Genomic DNA, 21,260 nt, shown 5'->3' with positions numbered 1-21,260 from the left:
GACTTTCTCTTCAAGGAACACCTAGTCTAGTGGGATAGGCAGGACAGGTACTCACAATCGAACATGGTACCTGCTATGAAGAGGTACGCAGAGGATCCTATACAAGCTCACAGGGACACCTGATCTGTTCCTGGTGAATACAGGAAGGGCTTGCTTAAGGTGATGGTGAAGCGTAGGACTTTGAGAAGAGTAACATTTAAGTGACCACAGAAGAGAAGTGGAAATAAAAAGGCCACTGCAGACAGAGAAGAGAGTGTGTACAGAATACGCGAATGAGCAATTAGAGGGCGTTAGATGGAGTAACAGGGGGAACTGGTTGTCCAAAACCTACGGCAGACCCGGCTCTTGGGTCCCGGCCTTCCCATTTGCTAAGCCCTTAATTCTTCTTAACAAGCCCACTAATTAGCTAGCATCAGTTGGTTAGAACTGGTCAAGATCAAAACCCTGTGCCAAATCTTTTGCCCAAAATTTCTGTTTATCTTCAACCACAAATCTCCAACCTTTCCTGCATCTGCTCCCACACTTTTCTCAACAATTCCCACCACAAAGGAAATGTGTATGTAAAGCCAGCAGTCCACCTGCACCGTACAGCCTGTCTCCTACCTTTTCTGGGAGCTTGCGGCCAGTATTCACGCAGACCACTCACCTCACCCCTCACCCTTTTCTGAGCCCTTCCCCCAGACGCTGCCTTCTCTCCCATCAGCCAATATACGTCCCACAAAGGTGTGTTACACCATCATCGATTGATCTTGTTTCTCTAGGTGAGAGGTTTAATTAAACTATCATTTTTACGTTCAATAATTGCTATTTTTTCTTCACAGGAAGGTCCAAGAATTAGTTTTTATTTGACTGCTAACACTTATAAAACTCATAATCGCCCTGGAGAAATAAAGAACAAAATTTTTCAAAATTAGTTTACAGGTTCTGCTCTGCATTAACAGTTCCCAACCAAATCAGGCCCAAAGCCTCACCAAAGCAGCCCCTCCTACGGAACCTCATCTTACTCAGTTAGTGTTCACTAACTATTTCACTTCCAAACACCATTCTAGAGGCTGGGCACATAGTAGCGTACCAGCCAGAGGTGGTCTTTGCACTCACAGAGCTGTCTAATGGAGATGAAAGAATAGACAAATAACAGAAATGAAGGTATGATAAGGAACGGCAGCAGTAGACAGTGTCATGGAAGCCAAGCCTCGAAACACCTATCCTAGTTCAGGGCTCGGGTAAGAGTTCTCTGAGAAGTAGCATTTAAGCTGGAACCTAAGCTTCACGCAAGTTAGCCAGGGAAAGAAGGGAAAGAAAACGAGCATGCATGATAATTTTGAGGTGACTTTTCACGAATGGAGTCAGTTGTTGAAAAACTCAGTCCTCATTGCTTATCTGGCCATTGTCCAGCTGTGTGACCTTGGTTGAATCTCCTCATGGCCCTCCACTCAGCTCTATGTGCTAAATGAGGATTTTTAGATTATAGGACCTCTGAGGCTCTTCCTGGCTATTCAATCACAAGGCAAACATATAAAGACTACAAAGGTTACTGTTCAGTTAGTGTAAGTAAAAACTGCTTTTTGAACAGGCTTGGAGCAATGCAGTATACAATGTTTCCGGTAATTGGTTGGATGTTCATAGAAACTGCTTCAGATAAAAATACTGGATTATAAAATCCTTTTTAATGCAGAGCAAAGCTGATGGGACAGAAACAGTAAAAAAAATAAAATAAATCCACAGAGGTAAGTAAGCTCTAGAGCTGGAGCTTAAATGGAGGAAATTCTGAATCTCTTGTGGTTTAATGTCTGGGTTTGAGGACTGTCGGAGAATCCTGCCTGTATCCTGCCTGAGGATTAAGGATCACATTTTTATTTCCATTAATTTATTAATTTATTAACTATTTAGAGGGAGGGGGAGGGAGGGAGAAAGATCGGAAGAAAAACATCAATGTGTGGTTGCCTTTCACATGCCCCCTACTGGGGACCTGGCCTGCAACCCAGGCACACGCCTTGACTGGGAATGAAAACGGCAACCCTTAGGTTTGCATGCTGGCATGCAATCCACTGAGCCACACCGTCCAGGGCTAAGGGTCACATTTTTAAAACACATACAAAACAGAACATCTGCTTTGCATAAGTAGACGTTGGAGATTCATTCTGTCTTGAACTTGCTCTGGGTAAAGCAAGAAAAAAAATCCCCCATGCCAGTTTCTAACCTCTAGTACAAGCCTACACTTACACATTTGGAGCCTGTATTTACCCTACCTCTGTTGTCCAAAAGCCCTCAAAAATTCAGTTTAAAGTGGTTGCACGCAGGTAGTTCACCTAGGCATCTGGTAGAAGCTATCACAAATCATCTCTGAAGGGATGTACTTTAAACCCAGGGCTTGCAAACTTCAGTGGCCCTCCTCATTCGCGATGTCTGCATCTGCATATTCCCTATCAATCTGCTCTTGGTTGAATCCAAGGGTGTGGGACCCATGGATACTGAGGGCTGACTAAGGGAGTTGACAGTCTGCAGATCTTGGTATCCATGGGAGTCCTGGAACCAATTCCCCACGATAACCAAGGATGACTGACTGTACTGACCGAGTTCCAAGACAGGTGAGCTCACAATCATAAGTCAATGAATACAAGCGACTACAAGGGATGGTAAGTTACGCAGTGGATGGAATTGCCAAGCGAAAGAATCAGAGCTGCAAAGGTTATGAGCAACAGAATATACATATATATATACACACACACATATGCAGGTATGTTTATATACATGCATGTATGCTTATATACATATATACATGTTTATGAACATACATGGGTATGGGAGAAATAGAAAAGAGAACTAAAAGTATGTTGGGAAAAAAGAAACTATCATATATAGTAAGCAAATGTAAAAACACATCAAATAAAACTTCTACAAATAGAAAGAAGAAAATGGCTGAAAATTTTCCAGAACTGATAAAAAGAAACAACTTCAGCCCTGGCTGGTGTAGCTCAGTGGATTGAGCACAGGCCTGCGAACCAGAGGATCACAGTTCAATTCCACAGTCAGGGCACATGTCTGGGTTGCAGGCCGGTTCCCTGCAGGCCAGTTCCCAGCAGGGGACGCACGAAAGGCAACCATACATTGATGTTTCTCTCCCTCTCTCCTTCCCCTCTAAAGATAGATAAATAGGAAGGACACAGGGACAAGAACTAAGGGGGGTGGAAATGGGAGGGAGGTGGGGAGCAAGGGGCGGGGGAGGCTGGGATGGGAAAAATAGACAAAAAACTGTACTTGAAAAATAACTAAATAAAATTGATTTAAAAAAATAAAGATAAGTAAATAAATATTTTTTTTAAAAAAAGAAACAACTTCAGATCCAGGAAACCCAGTAAATCTCAGTCAGGATAAATAAAAAGAAATGCCCACTTAGCAATATTATAGTTAAAGTACAGAACACTAAATAGGAAAGCAAGATCTTAAAAGCAGTAAGAAAGAAAAGGAAAATTACATACACAGGAATAAATACTAGACTAAATGTTTACTTGTTCAAAGCAATTAGAGGTCAGCAGACTAGGGAATGATAGGTTTACAATACTGAAATCAGAGTAACTGAAGAGTTTCACCACCCCCCACTCCCCACCCCCCACCACAGTTTTTATACCCAGAATAACAACCTGCCAAGAATAAAAGCAAAACAAAGACATTCGGGAGCTGTTGCTGTGGCTGTGTGCTGAAGATTACTGCCAACCTACGGAGACCCCAAAGAAGACACGTAGAGAAATAAATATCCCGACTTCATTCTCTTCCCCTTCTCATTGTTTGGACCTAATCAGAAGCAACAGACTAAAGGAGATCTTTTCAGTTTGAAGAAAAAGAAACAAAAACCCCAAAGCCTCCAGGGGACTGAGCAGAGGCCAATGAAACATGCCCAAAATAATACCCTCAAACCAATTTTGTAAGTCAAGAATCACGCTGATCCCAACCCAGGTAAGGACCGTACAAGAAAGCAGATTGCAGGTATCACTCATGAGCACAGGTGTCAAAAATGCTAAACAAAGTATCAGCAAACTGAACTCAGCGATGCATAAAACAGGTACTATATTGAGGCCAGTCGGGATCACACTAGTGATCTAAGATTGGCACGAAATGAGAATATTAATTAATGTCATTGACCAGAGGGGCATATCAAAGGGGGAAAAACCTCAGAGTTTCATAGCATTTGATATAAGCACTGTTTGTGATAAAGTTTTTGTCAACTAGGAATAGAGGGATACATCCTCAATAGTATGAAGACATCCACAAACTATCTATAGCAAAATTCATATCAATGCAAATGTTAAAAACATTCAATTTAAAATAAGGGAAAAAGTCAAGGGTGACTACTACCATAACTATCATTCCGCATTGTTTTGGAATTCCTTGTCTGGGCACTAAATGTTTTTTAAAAGAATAGAAGGTATACAAATTAGAAAGAAACAAGCTATCATAGTTCACATGACTCACTATTTACAAAGAAAACTAAGAAGCATCCACAATCCAATTAGAGCATTAATAAAGTCTTGCAAGACTGACAAATAGAAGATAAATATTCAAAATGTAAACTTATTACTATACAGCAGCACTAGCTAGGAAGTGCAATTTTAGAAAAGATACCATTTAAAATAGCCAAAAAGACACCTTCCAATAAATCTAACAAGAGAGATGAAAAATCCTCCTGTAGGAAATTGTACAAAAATTTGTACAAATTTGTAGGACTTGAACAAAAACTTTAAAGAACTAAACAAAGGGAGAAATGCACAACTGCTATGAGTAGGAAGACTCAATATCATAAAAGATGTAAAACTTCCCTAAATTAACCTACAGACTTCATATAAGTGCAAACAGATGAAAGAAAATATTTTGTTTAACTTGACCATTAGATTCTAAAATTTATGGGAAAAGTCAAGTACCAGTCAAGACTGAACTGGAGAAATAGCAGGAAAATGAATAAATCTCTCTTCCAGGTATTAAGGCTTATCATAGAATGATAGTAGGGATTGTCAAATAGAACAACGGATAAGAAAAAGAGAAGCCAGAACAGACTCTTATATTGAAACCTGTACCAGACAGAGCGTGCATGGCAGATTTGGGAAAATATGCCAGAAAACTGATTACCCGTACAGAAAAAAAAAATGTGGATGCATTAAGGAGTGAATATTTACGTCACTGCCAACTCACACGGTGAAGCCAAATACCAATGTGATGGTATTTGGTATACCAATGCGAGTCCTTTGGGAAGGGATTAGGTTTAGATGGGGTCATGTGGACGGGTTCCATGATGGAACTAGTGTCCTTGTAAGAGGAGGATGAGTGGCCAAAACTCTCTCTCTGCGCCATGTGAGGCCACAGTGAGAAGGTGGCTGTCTGCAAGCCAGGAAAAGCGCCCTCTCCAGGAACCAAATGTGCAGGCACCTTGATCTTGGACTTCCCAGCTTCCCAAACTATGAGAAATAAATTCCTGTTGTTTTAACAGTTTATGGGGTTTTTTCTTGTCAGCCTAAGCTGACCAACACAGAATGCTTATATTCTTTATACAAACAATTTCATTCTGGGTAGATTAAAATCATAATTAGGAAAGTCAAAACATTAAGATTTCTAACAGAAAATACAGAAGAAATATCTTTGTGATGCGGAGTAAGGAAGGATTTCTTAAACAGGACACAAAAATGCTAATGTTCCATGAAAAATATTGACATGTTTTACTGTATTAAACATAAGAACCTCTATTGATCAAAGATACCATAACAGGAGTACAAAGGCAGCCACAAGTGGAGAGGTGATGTTTTCAATACACATCACCAAGAATTTACATACAGACTATGTAAATATGTGAGAATGAATAAGGAAAAGGAAACAGAAAACAAGTGCTGAACAACCATTTGGCAAGAAAAGAAACAATAAACATATTGACATGAATGGCCAATAAACATATCAAGAGATGGGCAACCACAGAATACAAATTATATACCATTTTCCATGCATGCACAGCACACATATTCAACAGTGCGACAACTGCAAGAGTTGGTGAGAATGTGAAGCATCAGGAACTCTCATGTCTCACCAGTGGGAGGATCGATTTGTACAGCCACCGTGGAAAAGAACTCGGCGTTGCCTAGAAAAGCTGAACATGTGTCTACTTTACCTCTGCCAGGGATACACCCTAGGGAAATTATTGTGTATACGAACCAGAAAATGTGCACAAAAATGTTCTCTGCCATATTATTCAGAATCATAAAAATACTAATACAAACCCAAATGACATCAATACAAGAAAGCTAATCTGCCATATATAACACAATGGGATGTTCTACAGTAATGAAAATACATGAACTGCATCTCCATTCATCTCTATTTTAAATGTCAAAATGAATGTGAACTGGAAAAGAAAAAGTCAAAGAGCTATGAAAATCACAAAAAGACAAAACCAAATAATACGTTGTCTTACAAACATGTCACAATAAATAAAAATCAGGAGAGTGGTTTTCTCTGAGCAGGAGTGGACTGAAAGACAACATGATGAGAGAGAACCCAGAAGTCACCGAAGTACCGGTGATACTCCACTGTCCACCTGAGTGGCAGGTTCATGCCTGTTCATTTAATTATCCCTATTCCTTGGTACGTGTCCATCATCCACTGAGTTCCAGATATGCTGTTATAGAGACAAAACCTCAGCAAATCTCAGTCTATACAAAGTAACATTCAAAAAGCAGTCAACACAATCCCAAATAATAATTTTTTAATAAAAATACATAGATTATAAAATAATCTGTATTTCCATTCTCAGAATATCCTCTCTCCTGCTGACCATCCAACAGCTTTGATCAAGGCTTAGAATATTCATTCATTCATTCATTCATTCATTCATTCATTTTGAAGCATTGGCCTTTTGGGGTTTCCTCCTTGATAAATAATTTAACATTCTTCACAAATTTGCTGCTGGGGAATTCACAAGAATTGTGAGTGGGGACGGGGAACTCAGTCCCAGGAGGATGCTCAAATGGCAGTGATCCCCGGGCCCTGAGGCCGTGCAGGCTGCCCTTCTCTGTTCTTACCCCACAGGGAACTAGGAGACATTCCCACCAGGGATCAGCTGTATCCAGATTTTTATCAGCCACTGTCCAATCAGTGCTGTTCTCTCCACAAAGTCCCTGGAAGGCCACACACAGCAGGACCCCTGTTGAACTTTTAAATAACCATTCCAGCTATTTTATGGAATTCATTTATGAGAAAATATAAGTTGACATCACACTAGATGGTATGACCACCCTCCCTCTACCAAGGCCCATTGCTGTTGGCAGAAGTTTCTCAGCTTACACTCAAGGGGACCTGGCAAACACTCCATTGAGAGTGTTCGCTCTTGGGCCGTTCATACATTATAAGCCACCTGCCCATCTTGTTTCTTTAGAGCTTCTCACGTTGCCTACTGATTTGGGAATAAGTATAATCCTTGCTTCCTCTCGCATCAGTTTTTGAGTTTATAGATATTGCAGCCTTTGAAGATTGAAGAGATCTGTTCCTTTCCTAACCTCTCAAATCACTTCAGTTTCATCACACAATGCTCTCTGCACCTTCTTTTCTTTCCTTAACATTATCATCAAGGCAAGCAAAACCCATGCTACCCTTCGCTCATCGGAGCAGTAGGGCAAAGCTGGCACTGGGTCCTGGTGGCATGTGAAGAGAAGGTGTCCACATGTGGGCGAGTGCCCAGTTCACAGGCTGAGGATGACAAAGAACTAGGTGGTTACTTGGTCACTGGGCAGAGAATTTGTGTGTTCGATTCCTGAGCAAGGTGAGAGCCTTTCACTAGATGGGCTCCAGACACAAGCTGGATCGTGGTCTGGGCTGAGTGAGGATTTGGTGCTTGATGTCTTTGGATTCAAAAAAGGGAGCGAGAAAGGGAAAGGCCTCAGAAGGACCTGTACTCCCAAATACAAGCTAATGGTTACCTGAGGGAATTTGGACAGGTGAAATAAACAAGTAGCATTAAAATATCATTGCAGTTTAATCAGAGTGCCACTTTTTGCTAAAATGATTTCAATTATTGAAATGTACAATTTTTTAATATGCAAATTAAAAGTTTTAAAACCTAAAGAAAACATCAGTTACCTAAACAAGTCCAATTCCACTTTCCATTTCGGGAGTGTCGCTGAACCTCTGCAGGTTAATGAAAAGGATGCAGATGGAGTGAAAAAAGTCACCACCTCAGTCCTGCGTTGAAAATGTGTGCACGGACACAGGGCATCGCCACGTGGCACCTCTGCTCTCCTTCTCCTGAGCTCTAACTGGATCTGACCTTCTGTATGTCAGTGTTGCCAATTCATGTACATAGTTTTAGACTGCTCTTCTTTTAACTTTGATTCAGTATTTGAAAATGTGGCACCAATTCTTCTCAACCATTCTCACTTCTGAGGTTAAGGGTGAAGATCCCATCAAGAGAAATGCTAGTGAGCTGAGCTGACCTGAGAACATGGGTAAGAACTTAATGCTCTTACCTGCAGATTATGGGCAATAGGATGCCAGGACCCATTTAGCACAAATGAGCTAAGAAATCTTTAAAGAGAATTGGGTAAGGAGGACAGATAATATGTAGTGTCTAGTAGAGGATAGCTAAGAATTACAAAGTAGAAAAGAGCAAAGGTTATTCTTGAATACTGTTTTCATCAATAATCCTTAGAAATTTCAAGTGAATATTGTTAAAGACCTTTTAAAGTACCATTTCTAGAAAGGTACAATGAGGTTCTGAAGCCAAAGCTATAATACATGTATATTGACATGAAATTTATACTTTGCCCCTCAAATAAAATAAGGTGTAAGTAATTTGTTTGCATTCTGACCAAGAAGCACTCCCGCCCCAAGAAAGAAGAAATGCTGGACTTACATTGGTGACATATTCGATGTCCTTCCAAAGGATGCACTCCCGGGGGAAATCAGCCAAGTCTAGGAAGTGATCCACCACCACTTGGCCGATTAAGTCGTGGCGAGAGAACCTGTCGAAGTCGTACACAGAGAAGTGAAGCTTTCGGGCTGCAAGTTCATTGTAGGGAACAGGAAACAAAAACACTTCATCAAACACAGGGTTCAAGGTCTTTCTGTGAACTTTAGTCTGGTGTTTTGTTTTCCGATCTGGAAGCAAATAGATCTTGACATAAGGATCTGAAGTCCCAGAAAAGTCCTTGGCGGGCAAATTGACAGCTTTATGAATCTTCACTATGAGCTGCTCTAAGTCACAGTCATATTTTAATATAAAGTTCAGTTTCCCGCAGGCTTTGCTGTTATTCCTTCTCCCATCGTCATTATCCAATGACCTCTGCTTATATAACTCTGGCTTAATTCGACCGATTCCAGCCAAGTGTTCCTGTTTTTGAAGCTGCTGGATATTGAAGTCTGGGTTTGACAGGTTGAGTTGTCTTCGGATTGAATTATGCCTTGAGTGAAGAGCAAGAGAGGACAAAGTTATAATCTCATTAGCTATGAGTCTTTCAGAAACTTGTGTCTGGGATGTAGGTAGACTGCTATGCACTGTTAAAAGCTTAGATCTGTGGGTCTAAATTCAATATGCTCATCAATGTGAGTAAGCTGCTTCCCAAGGCTTGAAACCCAAACTTGAGGCCTGGTATCAGGAAATGAACTTGACTACATGTGACCTTGGAGCTTTAAAGGTTTAATGCACTTTCTAAACTAATATGCCATAAAAAAAGGTTATTCAGCTGGTGGAATTTAAAGACTTGTTCAGACTGCTTTAAAAATAAAAATATTCACTTTTATATATAACATCATCCTGGCATTGAAATAGTTAGCTGTGTATCTTCTTAGAAGAATGACTCTCTTTAAACAGAATTTCCTGTGACAGGCTTACAGCTTACAGCTTTATATGGATGTATATTCTTACTGGTTCAAATCACATCATTCAGTTACCAGAACACAATTTTTGCTTTTGTGAGCATGTATGCGACAGGGTGTCTCTGCTTGCAATGGACTGCGTTGGCTGACAGGTCTGGTGACGGCTCTGGGAGCGTCTCTGTGATACCACGTGGGTAATGACTGAGCAGCAGGAAGGGGCTTATTTCTGTACTAAACATTATGGGTACAAAGGAAAGGAAAGCTACTACACATGTATTCAAGGATCCAGTTAGAGAATGCTGAACATTGATATTTGCAAGTGAATCTACTAACAGAATCTACTCTTCACCCTCTAAGCTTATGGGTTCAGGTAAAAAGTTTCCCTGAAATTCTCCTTGAAATGTGCATTATTGTGTGAATCTTCACAAATTGAAAGGAGCAGTCATTCCATACAAGGCTGTTTTGAAGACTACTTTTGTTTGTTTTTAGCTCAGAGTTTACTCATGATACCGCATTTTCTGTAGTCTCTCAATGATCTTAATTAAAATAGCCTCTCTCCACCAGCTCAAAGGGTATTGCCAGGCTGTGTCTGAAGGATTGGTACATAGTTGGGAGAGGCAGAGCAAACATTTATCTTCTTTTCCTTTCTGGAAACTACTCTATAAAACAAAGATGTAAAACTGGGATTAATAACCCCCGAAACATGTTTGAAATCATCCTGCCTTGTCATACAGATGTTATGCTGAACATTCCTCTTCATCCTAAAATACACAGCCAAATAATCACCCACCTGGTACAAAACAGGCACAGTCACAAGGCTGTCACCTGCACCCGTCACAGCCAACACTGTCCACCACAAGCAGACACACCCTAGGCATACACATTTCCACATGAGCAAAAATTGTGTGGTCTGAAAGCTTCTGTTGTGAGATTTTGATTTCTTACAGAGAAATCCACCAGCTGAAGTTTTCTCTGTATCTTCTGATTGTTCAGGGGTAGGAAGAGAGTCAGGGGACACTCTGAAGCACCCAAACTGGCTCTCTGTACAAGTATAGCCAAGTCATTCCCTTGTCAAGATGTTGAGCCTCTGTAATCCTGGAACAGAACTTTGGTCTCGCTCTGTTGGGCTCTCTGGGCAGAAAGGACTGGCAGAGAGCAGCCAGTATCCAGCCCTATGCAGAGGCTGCAAGGGGCTGGTAGCAGCTGTGGCTTCTTCTGCTACTGATTTCTCTCCCGAGGCTGGATTTAAACAAGAGCCATATTGGGGTCTGGAGTCAGTTCCCACCTACGATGGGCCATTCTGGGAGCTGTTAGTGAGGCTGTGTAAATACTAGAAGTACTCCACCAAGACTCACTGGATGTGCCTTCTCTGCAACCGTGCCCGTGACAGGACCGGCTCTGTGTCCACACTATCCCCAGACCTTGCCACCCTGCCCTCACTTTTCTTCCAGGCTGGCTGCTGAGCAGACTCCTGGTGCATAACAACATACCTCCAGTTTTTTGGGAGAGTGATGGCTTTAGATTCATCACAGCAAGATTTTGTCTTAACCCTCGTCTGTAGGACTAAGCCTGCCATGTAAATTTTAATTTAAAACTGCACAACTCTGGCTGCTTAGCAATGGAACATATTCTGTTTTCCTTGTACATTTATGTTAAGACATGAAATCTGAACAGAAATAAGTCCTACATGTTCTGCTGTTCCCAATCACAGTGGCTTGCCTGCAGGGGGTAGAGGGAGTGGATCGGGGAGGGCGTTACAGAGAGTGTGTGATTCCAAGGCTGAAAGCAATTGCACAGACCCTCCATTCAAAATACCAACACAGCTGCTGAAGGTTATTTTTTAAAAAATCAGGCATACGTGTGAATACCATTATCCACCCAAATGTGTTACATGATGAGTTTTGTTCCCAACACTTCCCCTCCCCACCCCCCACCCCCAATTCAGAATCCCGCTTACTACGGGGAAAATACTTGCATCCAATTGTAAAGTAGTGGCTTAAAGCAGAGAGCCCGGCTGTAACAGGCCAGGACAGTTCTCACTCCCTGGGGCTCTCTTTCAGTCGCTTTCAATTTCTTTTCAGCAGAGAGTCAGCGATTCTGGGGTTGGAGGCATGGACTAGAGAAGCTCAGGGCCGCCAAAGAACCCAGGTAACTAACTCACCACCTTTGCAGCTCCCTGGGCTGAGAAATGAGAAAGTAGAGCAGGGTGCGTGCCCCAGGGTCCTGAAGGGGAGGGGTAGAGGAAATGGAAAACAAGTATCCCCTGGTTCTCGTAGGCTATTCAGATAGAGGTAGGAAGATAAGCAAGTCAAAAGCAAGGCACAGGAAGACAGAACAGATGTGTGACCTGGCTCCCAGTGCCCCAGATGAGGGATGGGCTCTAAGATGGTCTATGAAGGTGGTCCATGAGTACAGTGAGCTAGAGGAGCCACCCACCAAGGGTGCAGAATGTCAAAGCCATGGAGTGAAACTGAGTGAGTGTGTTAGGGGGGGGATCTGTGTCCGAAGCAGACAATCCTCTGTGGTCTGGGGAGTCTTGTATTTTGATGTCCTTAGGACTTAAGGTGTGCAATGAATGGAAGGAGAGGAGGTGCGCCCCAAAGATGGGGTGTGATGAGAGAGTGTTCTCTGTATGTAAGTCACACCCTAATGCTGTCTTAGAGAAGCTGGCCCCTGGAGCTGAAACTCGCCTCCCTCCACATCCCACAGAGGCCACTTTCCTGTCTGAAAGAGGCCAGGATGAGAACTTTATCCAGACCTGAGCTGGAAAATTCATGGTTGAGGCTGAAGAAAGCCTAATTTCAAACACGACTAAAAAATCCAAAAAGTAGACTTTTCATAACACACCCCAAAACACACTTCTGTGCCTGAAGGAATCTGAGCCTGGTGTCGAGCTGCAGCCAAGGGTCAGGAGAGGCTGGGGCCTGGGTGTGAAAGGCTTTTCTCAAATTTGAATTAACCAGGTCCAGCACCCCACTTTGAGCCCCCAAAGTCTTGGTCCCTGAGCCATCATCTAAAAAGCCAACTACCTCCGCTGGATCCTAAGAAAGAGAACATTACTGCAATTCAACAAATTTGAATGTGCAGAGCAATGGGTCAGGTAGGGTGAAAGGGAGAGAGAGGAAAAGCCTAGTCATTGCCTTCAAGAAAATGACTCTGAGGCAGGTGATGAGATAGTCATACACGAATTATACAGATACCGGGGCAGAGGGAGATAAAAAACACCTGGAGGTTAGAGAGGCAGGGACAGAGGGACAAACATGCCTCCGGCTTGCGAAACTGTCACGGAGGAGGTGGCACTTGAGCTGAGCCTTCTTACTAACTTGGCCTCATACTTACCAGCCTCCATGCCAGGCTCTAGACCTCAAGAGGGGAACCGAGTTTTGAACTCAGCCCCAGCTCTCCAGCAAGACGAGGCCTTCAGCTCCTCTGCCCCTGCACCTTCTCCTAATACCCAGTGCCCAGAACTTCCGGCATCCTTCCTATTGCTGGGTTCCCCTGGGCAGCGGTGGACAAGGGTACACTATCCCTCACCTCAGGGACCCCATTTCACAGGTGAGAGTTGGCTGATCTTTTCCCTGGTTCTGGGGCATTCGTGTTGACAAGGCTTCAGGGTCCGTGGAGAGGAAAGAGAGACAAGTAAACTGATTTCAGAACCACCATGGGTTTCTGGGCTAGGTTCAAGTCAAAACAGGGAAGTCTGGAATCAGTGGAGGCAGGATTCTTACATTTCTTTTCCTGAAATGCCCCCTGTTATGTAGATGAAGAGTGGTGCTGTCCTGGCCCGAGGCAGACACGGAGGAAGGCAGAGTCGCAGACAGGGACAGGTGCAGCCAACTGACTGCAAGGGCAGGACAGGGGAATTAGAGGTTTTCTTGTTTGTTTTCACCAGTTTTTTTCCTTTTTATTCACTTTATTGGGGTGATATTGGTTAGTAAGATTATATAGGTTTCAGGTGTATAATTCTATAATACATCATCTGTATGTTGTATTGTGTTCATCACCCCAAGTCAAGTCTCCTTCCATCACCATTTATCCCTCCTTTACCCTCTTCTCCCCCCCCCTCTTTTCCCCTCTGGCCATCACCACACTGTAGTTTCTGTCTTTGAGTTTTTTGTTATTGTTTTTGTTTAATCTCCTCACCTTTTCTGCCCAGTCCTGCAACCCCCCTCACCTCTGACAAGTGTCAGTCTGTTCTCCACTTCCGTGAGGCTTCCTTGTAATGGGACTCAGAGGCTTCTAGAGTGAGTGAGATAATCAGGATGTAGGCCTCAGGCCTTGGCCAGTGGAGGTGTGTGGGTGATGCAGTCAGATACACTAAAGCGTAACCCAATTCTTCCCACCCCCTCCCAAGTGAAATAGGTTTAAAACCGGGTGTCATCTTCAGATGAATCCCGTTACTACGATGAGCCTATGTCCCTGTCACTAAGACTGGCCTTTCTCTAAGGAGCTCACTCTCATATGTCCTTCCTTTCCCACAGCTCCCAACAGAGTCCAGACGCTCATCACTGCAGGCCTCAAATGGTCCCCGTATCCAGCCGTCACCACGTCCCACGAATCTTATGCACTCCTGCCACATCCAGCAACTCGAGCACTGAAATGTATGTGATTCGCACACGTCATCAAACTAGTCTGTGGACCTTTCCAGGCCAGAGCTGTATCTTTTTTCTCTTTATCATTGGCACATAATATAGAATGGTGCACATAGCAGATGCTTAACGCATGGGTCGGGAGTAAAGATATGAATGCCACGGACATAATAGCTTGCTATAATTAAATCCCAGTAGAGAAAATACACATTTATGTTTGGTTGAGAGAGGTCTAGACAATTTCCATTTTTGGAGCTGTCAGTGTATTAAAATCTGAAGAAGTACCTAAAAAGAAGCATTAAAAAAACTGTCTCACGTCTCTATCTAACCAACGCTCTCAACATAAAACAGTCTAGCTTAACAGAACTGTGCTATTCATAGTCTAATTACCACACCCACTCCTAGCGCACCACTTACTGGAGTGGCAGCAAATAGTGGGGCCATTTAAAGTGTGCTGATTGTCTCCGCTGGGTTTGGTCAGTGTATTTCCATGACTCTATGAATTGCTCGGTTCAGAGATAAGGTCTGAAGTCTGAAAGTGAGTCCCTTAATGAATGTAAGACCTGTATAAATGGCCTCGCGCCAGCCTCACACCATTCTAGGCCTTACTCAGTTTACGTTGCACTGCAGGCCTTTTGCCATTCCTGTCAGCAGAACATGAGCAAAGTGGCCTAATATTGACGAATGTGTTGTCAGCCATTCGTGAAAAAAGGCTGCTATGTACCAGAGGCTGGGCTAGTGGTTACATAGTCATGGGAGAAACAAAGTGGATGTGGCTGGCCTTTGAGCTCACAGAACTCATAGTCTAAAGACAGGAGGCAATAATCAATGGTCATTTAGTTAAAAATAGAGTTCAATCCCTGTGAAGAAGTGAATTCTCTTACACAGAGAATTAAGAGTGGGAGGGAGTGGAGGAACAACACGTACTTCAGACAGGGCGGTCGGGGAGGCCTTTCTGAGAAGGTGACATTTTAGGTGGGAATGAAGGTTGCAAAGGAGCCAGGGATGGCAAAGAAGAGGGAAAAGCATTTCAGGCTGAAGGAATAGCAGGTGTGAAGGATCCAAGGCAGGAAAGGGCCAGAGACACTGAAGGAGCTAAGAGAGAGGCTGGTGTAGTTGGAGTGTGATGAGCTTCTCCACATAAAGCCTTTCACCGAGTCCATGTTACCAGTGTCCTCTGGGGTTGTGTCCCATGGTGGCCCGAGGGGAGCTGACAGCTGGCAGAAGCAGACTGTGGCAGTACCACACAGAGCCTTAAGAGACCTCATAAGGAGTCTGTGGTGTGGTAACTGAAAGTCTGAAACTCCAGTAAGTGGTAATACACTTGGATTAAATGTTGTAGTTACTCGATGAGTGGCGTAATTCTATTAAGGTAGACTGTTCTGTATTGAAAATATTAGAAACATTTAAAATATTACAATTGTTTGAAGAAGTCTTTTAGTTCTTTCTTCAGATTTTCATACACTGACAGCTTCAAAAATGGAAGTTACCATATGCAGATCTGTCTCAACCTCCAGGAGACCCCGACATTAGATGTCCATGTGTCTTCTCTGCTGGGGCTCAGCTACCAGAAATGTTCTGTCCACGGCACCCATATACTTACTCTAGAAACATGCATTGTAGATCACGCAGGAACTTAGAGAAAGCTTGGAAACACAGATTGGATATTCCTCTTGGGACAATAAATTGGAGATTGGATTGGGTGGCCTTTCAAGGTTCCTTCTATTTGAAGATGCAGGAATTTTTATGTATTTGGAGTAGAGAGACCTTTAAAATATTCTGGGAATAAAAAAATTCTGAACTCCTCCCCAACCTTCCCAGGATATTAGGTCATTATACAAAAGAGATTTCATCCAAACTAAAAAGAATTAACAAAGCCCTGACTGCGTGGCTCAGTGGGTTGAGTGCCATCCCACAAACCTAAAATCCTAAAGGTCACTGGTTCGATTCCTCGTCAGGGCACATGCCTGGGTTGTGAGCCAGGTCCCAGGTTGGAGGGGGGGTGCAAGAGGCAACTGATCAATGTTTCCCCTCACACATTGATGTTTCGGTTCCTCTTTCTAAAACTAAATAAAGTCACTTTTAAAAAAGAATTAACAAGAATTTTGGAGGGTTCTAATAGGAACGGAGCTAACTAGAAACAGAACGCTAACACATTTGATCTTGGAAGACAACAGAAAGTCATCCTGACCGGAAATGTTCTTCCAAGATGCAACAGAGCTCATCTTCAGGACACTGCAGAGGGCACTGGGGGGCCACCCAGGTGCAGGCTGAGGAGGGCAGCTGGGGTGAGGGATTGCTGACGTTAACACTGTGACAGAAGCAATGCCGACCGCAGTGGCAGTGGGGATGCCCCCACTGGGAATCTGAGTCTTATGTGCTCTGGCCAACGAGTGTCCTGGGGATTTTGGGACAAGTGACAACAGCCACAGGAGGGAAGCAATGAGAGAGGAAGTGACGGCAGTGAGAAGCTAAAGGACATAATGAGAAAGAAGGCACAAATGGTAGTAAGGAGCAGAGTACCTTCCCCTCCCCAACTATGTCAGGGAAAAAAGAATGGTAAAAACGTTTTAGAGCATGAAGGAAATTTCACTAATGTTTCCCATTTTGTTAGTAAAAATGCTTTGTGTGTGTGTGTGTGTGTGTGTGTGTGTGTTTATATTACAACACAATTCCTAAACAATTGTAAGACCATACACCATTCTTAGGGTAACGCCATCAGCAGAGATGTATTTCCAGACAGGATCCATAAGACTAGGGCATTAGTAACTTAGATAAGAATGTTTTAAATGCATAATGATGCCAATTGTCAGTATTAAGTCAAATGCAGATGGAAAGAATTATTCATTTTCTTACTGTAGTTCAGATATAACTAAACTTGTTTGGGCCATCAAAAAAGGTAATTTGGCCCTGGCTGGTGTGGCTGAGTGGATTGAGTGATGGCCTGCGAACCAAAGGGTCACTGGTTCAATTCCCAGTCTAGGGCATATGCCTGGGTTGCGGGCCAGGTCCCCAGTAGGGGGCACATGAGAGGCAACCACACATTGATGTTTCTGTCCTCCTTCCCCCTCCTTTCTTCTCTAAAAATAAATAAATAAAATCTAAAAAAAAAAAGATAACTTAATTGCATGACTACAAACTAAAATAAATCTAAATGAAAAATATATTTGACAGGAACAATTTCTTCTCTATTTTCTTTTCATTTTTTCCTTCTATCTATTTTCCATGAATCAGCGGTGACAGTATCTGTAGTTTTTATTTTTAAATAAGAACTATTTTTGGCATGCAGAGTACTTACACATTTTTCTAGAATAAATACTGTGAGAAGTACAGTGATACGCGTGCTATCAATTCATTAGAATTATGGCAGAGTCCTCAGATCTATAATCTGATAGAAAACACAGCCTTGTCCCCCCTGTACTGATGGAACCCAGATCAGAAAAATTAACAGGCAGAGTAAAAGCCAAAAGGAGACAATGGAAACTGCATGTGAAGGGCTCCAGTTACTGAAGCGGTGCGAAGACCTTATTCTGCATTTGCATCACTGCCTGAGCTCTCCCCAGCAGCATCAAAAAGAGCTCCAGCTATATTCAAGTGTTAAATCCAAAGAGAAATTCTAGTGACAAAATCCGGGGATTTCTTCTAAATCAAATGGCAAACAACCATCCATTTCCTCACAGAGGAATATTTTAGGTTTAGCTCTTTGATTCAGAATTGGAAATGAAGCTAAAATAGGTTTCTGAAAAAATTAAATTATAAACTGTCATACTCCATCCCACTTAATGTGAACGAGCAGAGCCTCTAGGATAAACTTGATCAACATAAAAAAGGGTAAAATCTTATTTCTGTTTCTAGAGAACAAATAACGAAAGATTTTTAAAAAATTATCCCCAAACTGCTCCTACTTCCCAAATAACAGCACAAGCTTTTCCTCTGGCTGTTGCTCAAGCAAATAGTTTCATTTTAAAGAAAGCTGCTTCCTGAGTCTCTTTTCCTACAGTCTCTTACTGAGAGTGAATTTTTATATCCAGTGATTCGGAATTGGCTGTGTGACCTCAAAGCCACCTTTATGCAACATCTGAGTCTTGGGAGAGGCCTGTCTCTGTGATGGCGATGCTGATAATAGCAACCCTGAAAGCAAAACAGGCAGCTCATGCCTGGAGTATCTGCCAGGTGCGGGTCTGTGCAAAGCCCATGATGTCCACGTTATTGTTTCATTCTTGAAACCACCTATATGTCTGCTATCGCTATTCCTCTCTGACAGAAGAGGAAATGGAAACATACAGAGATTAAGGGGTCCAATATCACACATGTAAGTAAAGCAGTTCACTGGGCCCCAGAACCTTGCATTGGTGACTACATTGTATTATTTCTCCACTGCTGAAGTGCACAAAGCATTTAGCCACAGAAAGAGAGTGACCCCAGGCCTGGGTACTCTGCAGGCCCTGCAAAGGCTGGAGATGGACAAAGACCGCCAGCCACTCAGTGGAGTGTAAAGACAGCCTGTGTGTGACAGCTAAGCTCAGTCCGAGGCATGGGGAATAAGCTCCACAGCACTAGCACTGGTTTAAAAACTCTCTGGCACTGACTGAACCAGGGTTCAAACCTGACCTGGGTGCTCACCAATGTATGACTTTGTTACTTAAACTCCTTGAATTAAGTTTCTTCTGTGAAATGAATATGATAATAGGATCCATCTCACCTCAAGCTGTCAGCTGTAATAATGCAGATCAAGTCCTTAGACAGTACCTGACATAGTGAGTCTTAGTCACGGTAACTACTATTATTCTGGACTAAGCAGAGACTACGCAGAGCTCAGACACCTTCACTGGAACACAGGAAGCACCGACTTTTCCCATATTCATGTCCATGACACTGAATGGCCATGTGGGAGGTCACAGGCTTCTTGCCTACTCAGTGCCATTGCTGCCGAGAGAGGGGAATGAGTGGGTGGTCCGTGCCTTGCACTCAGAAAGAAAGGCGGCATTACTGACCGAGTCGACGAGGCTGGCTCTGTGACTTGGCGCTTCATGCGGACGCCTTGGGCACAGTGCTCCTGGCCCCCCACCTGGGTGGAGAGGGGGATGTCGGGGGACGTGTGGCTGATCTTCATGGAGGAGTCGGGGCAAGGGCTGGGAGGGTCTAGGAAGCCCTCGCTGTTCTCCTGCTCGTTGGTCTCTGTATCTGTGTAGTTAAGAGGCTCCTGGTTGTTGTCTTTGCTACCACAGAACAGGCCTCGTTCTCGCCACGGAACCCAGCAGAGTTTCCACGACACGAAGAGAGACACGCCAAAGAGAGCGAGGCCACAGGCTGTGACCACAAGGGTCAGCAGGCTGACTGAGATATCTGCAAAGAAGCAAAGATTAAAGGTCAGTATGACTGTCACTCCCCAACCCCTGTGCCCATCCACTGCACAGGGTGGGCAGAATGACCCGGGTACCCATTCAGCCCTCAGGAGGCCATCTGAGGAAGGCCTAGAGGGGGATGCCACTGGGTCATCTGATTCTGAGGCACATACAGGGAGGACTTGGACACGGCACGGAGGAGGTAACATGCAGGCCGGGCTTAGAACCAAGACACCGGCAGCTGCAGCATGAGACGGGCTCTCCAGAGGGACGAGGAAGGCCCTGCAAGTCAGCAGAGTGGTATTATCATTTACCCTGTCCTGTGGCCACACAGACCACTGCTAGTGGATGAGCAGAGCGGTTTCGGCTGTCCTGAAAAACTCCTCTGTCATCTCAAAGGGCTGTGTAATAAAACTTGCAAATTGTTTAAATAACAACTTTTTTTAAATTACAGGTTTTTTTTTCTATTTTTGATATTAACTTCTAAGGGCCTTAGCAAAATGAAGCTCAAGTCCTCTAAAGCCTCAAGAACACCCACATCCCAGTGGTCAGAGTGCCCAGGACCCAGAGACAGTGGCTCTAGTTTGGATGTTCCCAGTAGCAGACCTGAGACAAGGTTCAAGGGCAAGTAGATTACTGAGATGAAGATAATACAGGTAGAGGAACAGGGAAGTGATCTAGGAAAGGAAGCCAGCACAGGGAGCTTTGTCACGAGGGTACCACAGTGGGGGACTACAGGGTAAGCTTGCTGGGGAGGCTCCGTATACCTGGAGTGCCCCCTACTGACCTGGGGCTGGAGACATGGGGTATTGATAACATCAACTCCCTTCAGTCACTGATTTGAAGGAAGCTCTCAAGGGGCATTTCCAACCTGCAGCATGGGTGGTAAAGTAAGCTGCAGTGGCCAGAAAAATCCCACATTCAGATAAACACAGGGGCTGGCCTTTGGAGGTCAGGAGACGTGTGCTCAGGTGTAAGGGAGAGTGGATGTGGCAGGGGAACAACAGCCTCTGCCATGGGGACTTGTGGTCCCAAAGGCGGGGTCCGTGGCAGTGCACTGTCCAGCGGCTATGCTTCTGACTCTCAGAACAAAGCCCAAACCCCTCCATGCTCCTACCCCACCTTCTAGCAGAGCCAAGGAGGCTGAGGCATCAACCTGAGCTCATTCTTAGCACAGTGGTGGCCGTAAACTCTTGCTTTAAAGGACACCCCTGCTGCCTTTACTGTGCTACAAGGACTCTCTCCATTGTTAATATTTACTGCTTTAGCCAAAGTTTTCTGAATATCCAAACATGCCAGATACTGTGCTAAGCTTTGGAGATACAATGATAAAGAAGAAAATTAGGAATGCATTATTTAATATTCACAAATTTCACTGCCCACAGCACACCAACAGTCCCTGATACGTGACGACCTGCATTTCTGCTTTGGCAGGCACATGAACCCTTCCTGCAAACCTCTTACCTACGGAGTCAAGCTG

At 43.6% G+C, this 21,260-nt stretch overlaps 1 protein-coding gene across 3 annotated transcripts in view; it reads right to left on the bottom strand.

Moving 5' to 3' along the window:
• The window catches only part of SYT9 (synaptotagmin 9), a 179,409-nt gene that overhangs the window by 103,533 nt on the left and 54,616 nt on the right, over window positions 1-21,260 (bottom strand). For all 3 annotated transcript variants that reach the window (XM_053672237.1, XM_053672238.1, XM_053672239.1), the window contains exons 2-3: window positions 19,430-19,781; window positions 8,885-9,431 (exon numbers count right to left, since the gene is read on the bottom strand). In XM_053672237.1, the coding sequence (XP_053528212.1) occupies window positions 8,885-9,431; window positions 19,430-19,781 (899 nt within the window). The remainder of the gene's footprint in view (window positions 1-8,884; window positions 9,432-19,429; window positions 19,782-21,260) is intronic.

Source organism: Artibeus jamaicensis, unplaced genomic scaffold (genome assembly GCF_021234435.1).
Source record: "Artibeus jamaicensis isolate MK-2021 breed Jamaican fruit bat unplaced genomic scaffold, CSHL_Jam_final contig_759, whole genome shotgun sequence".
Taxonomy (NCBI): domain Eukaryota; kingdom Metazoa; phylum Chordata; class Mammalia; order Chiroptera; family Phyllostomidae; genus Artibeus; species Artibeus jamaicensis.
This window is presented reverse-complemented; position numbering and strand designations above follow the sequence as displayed.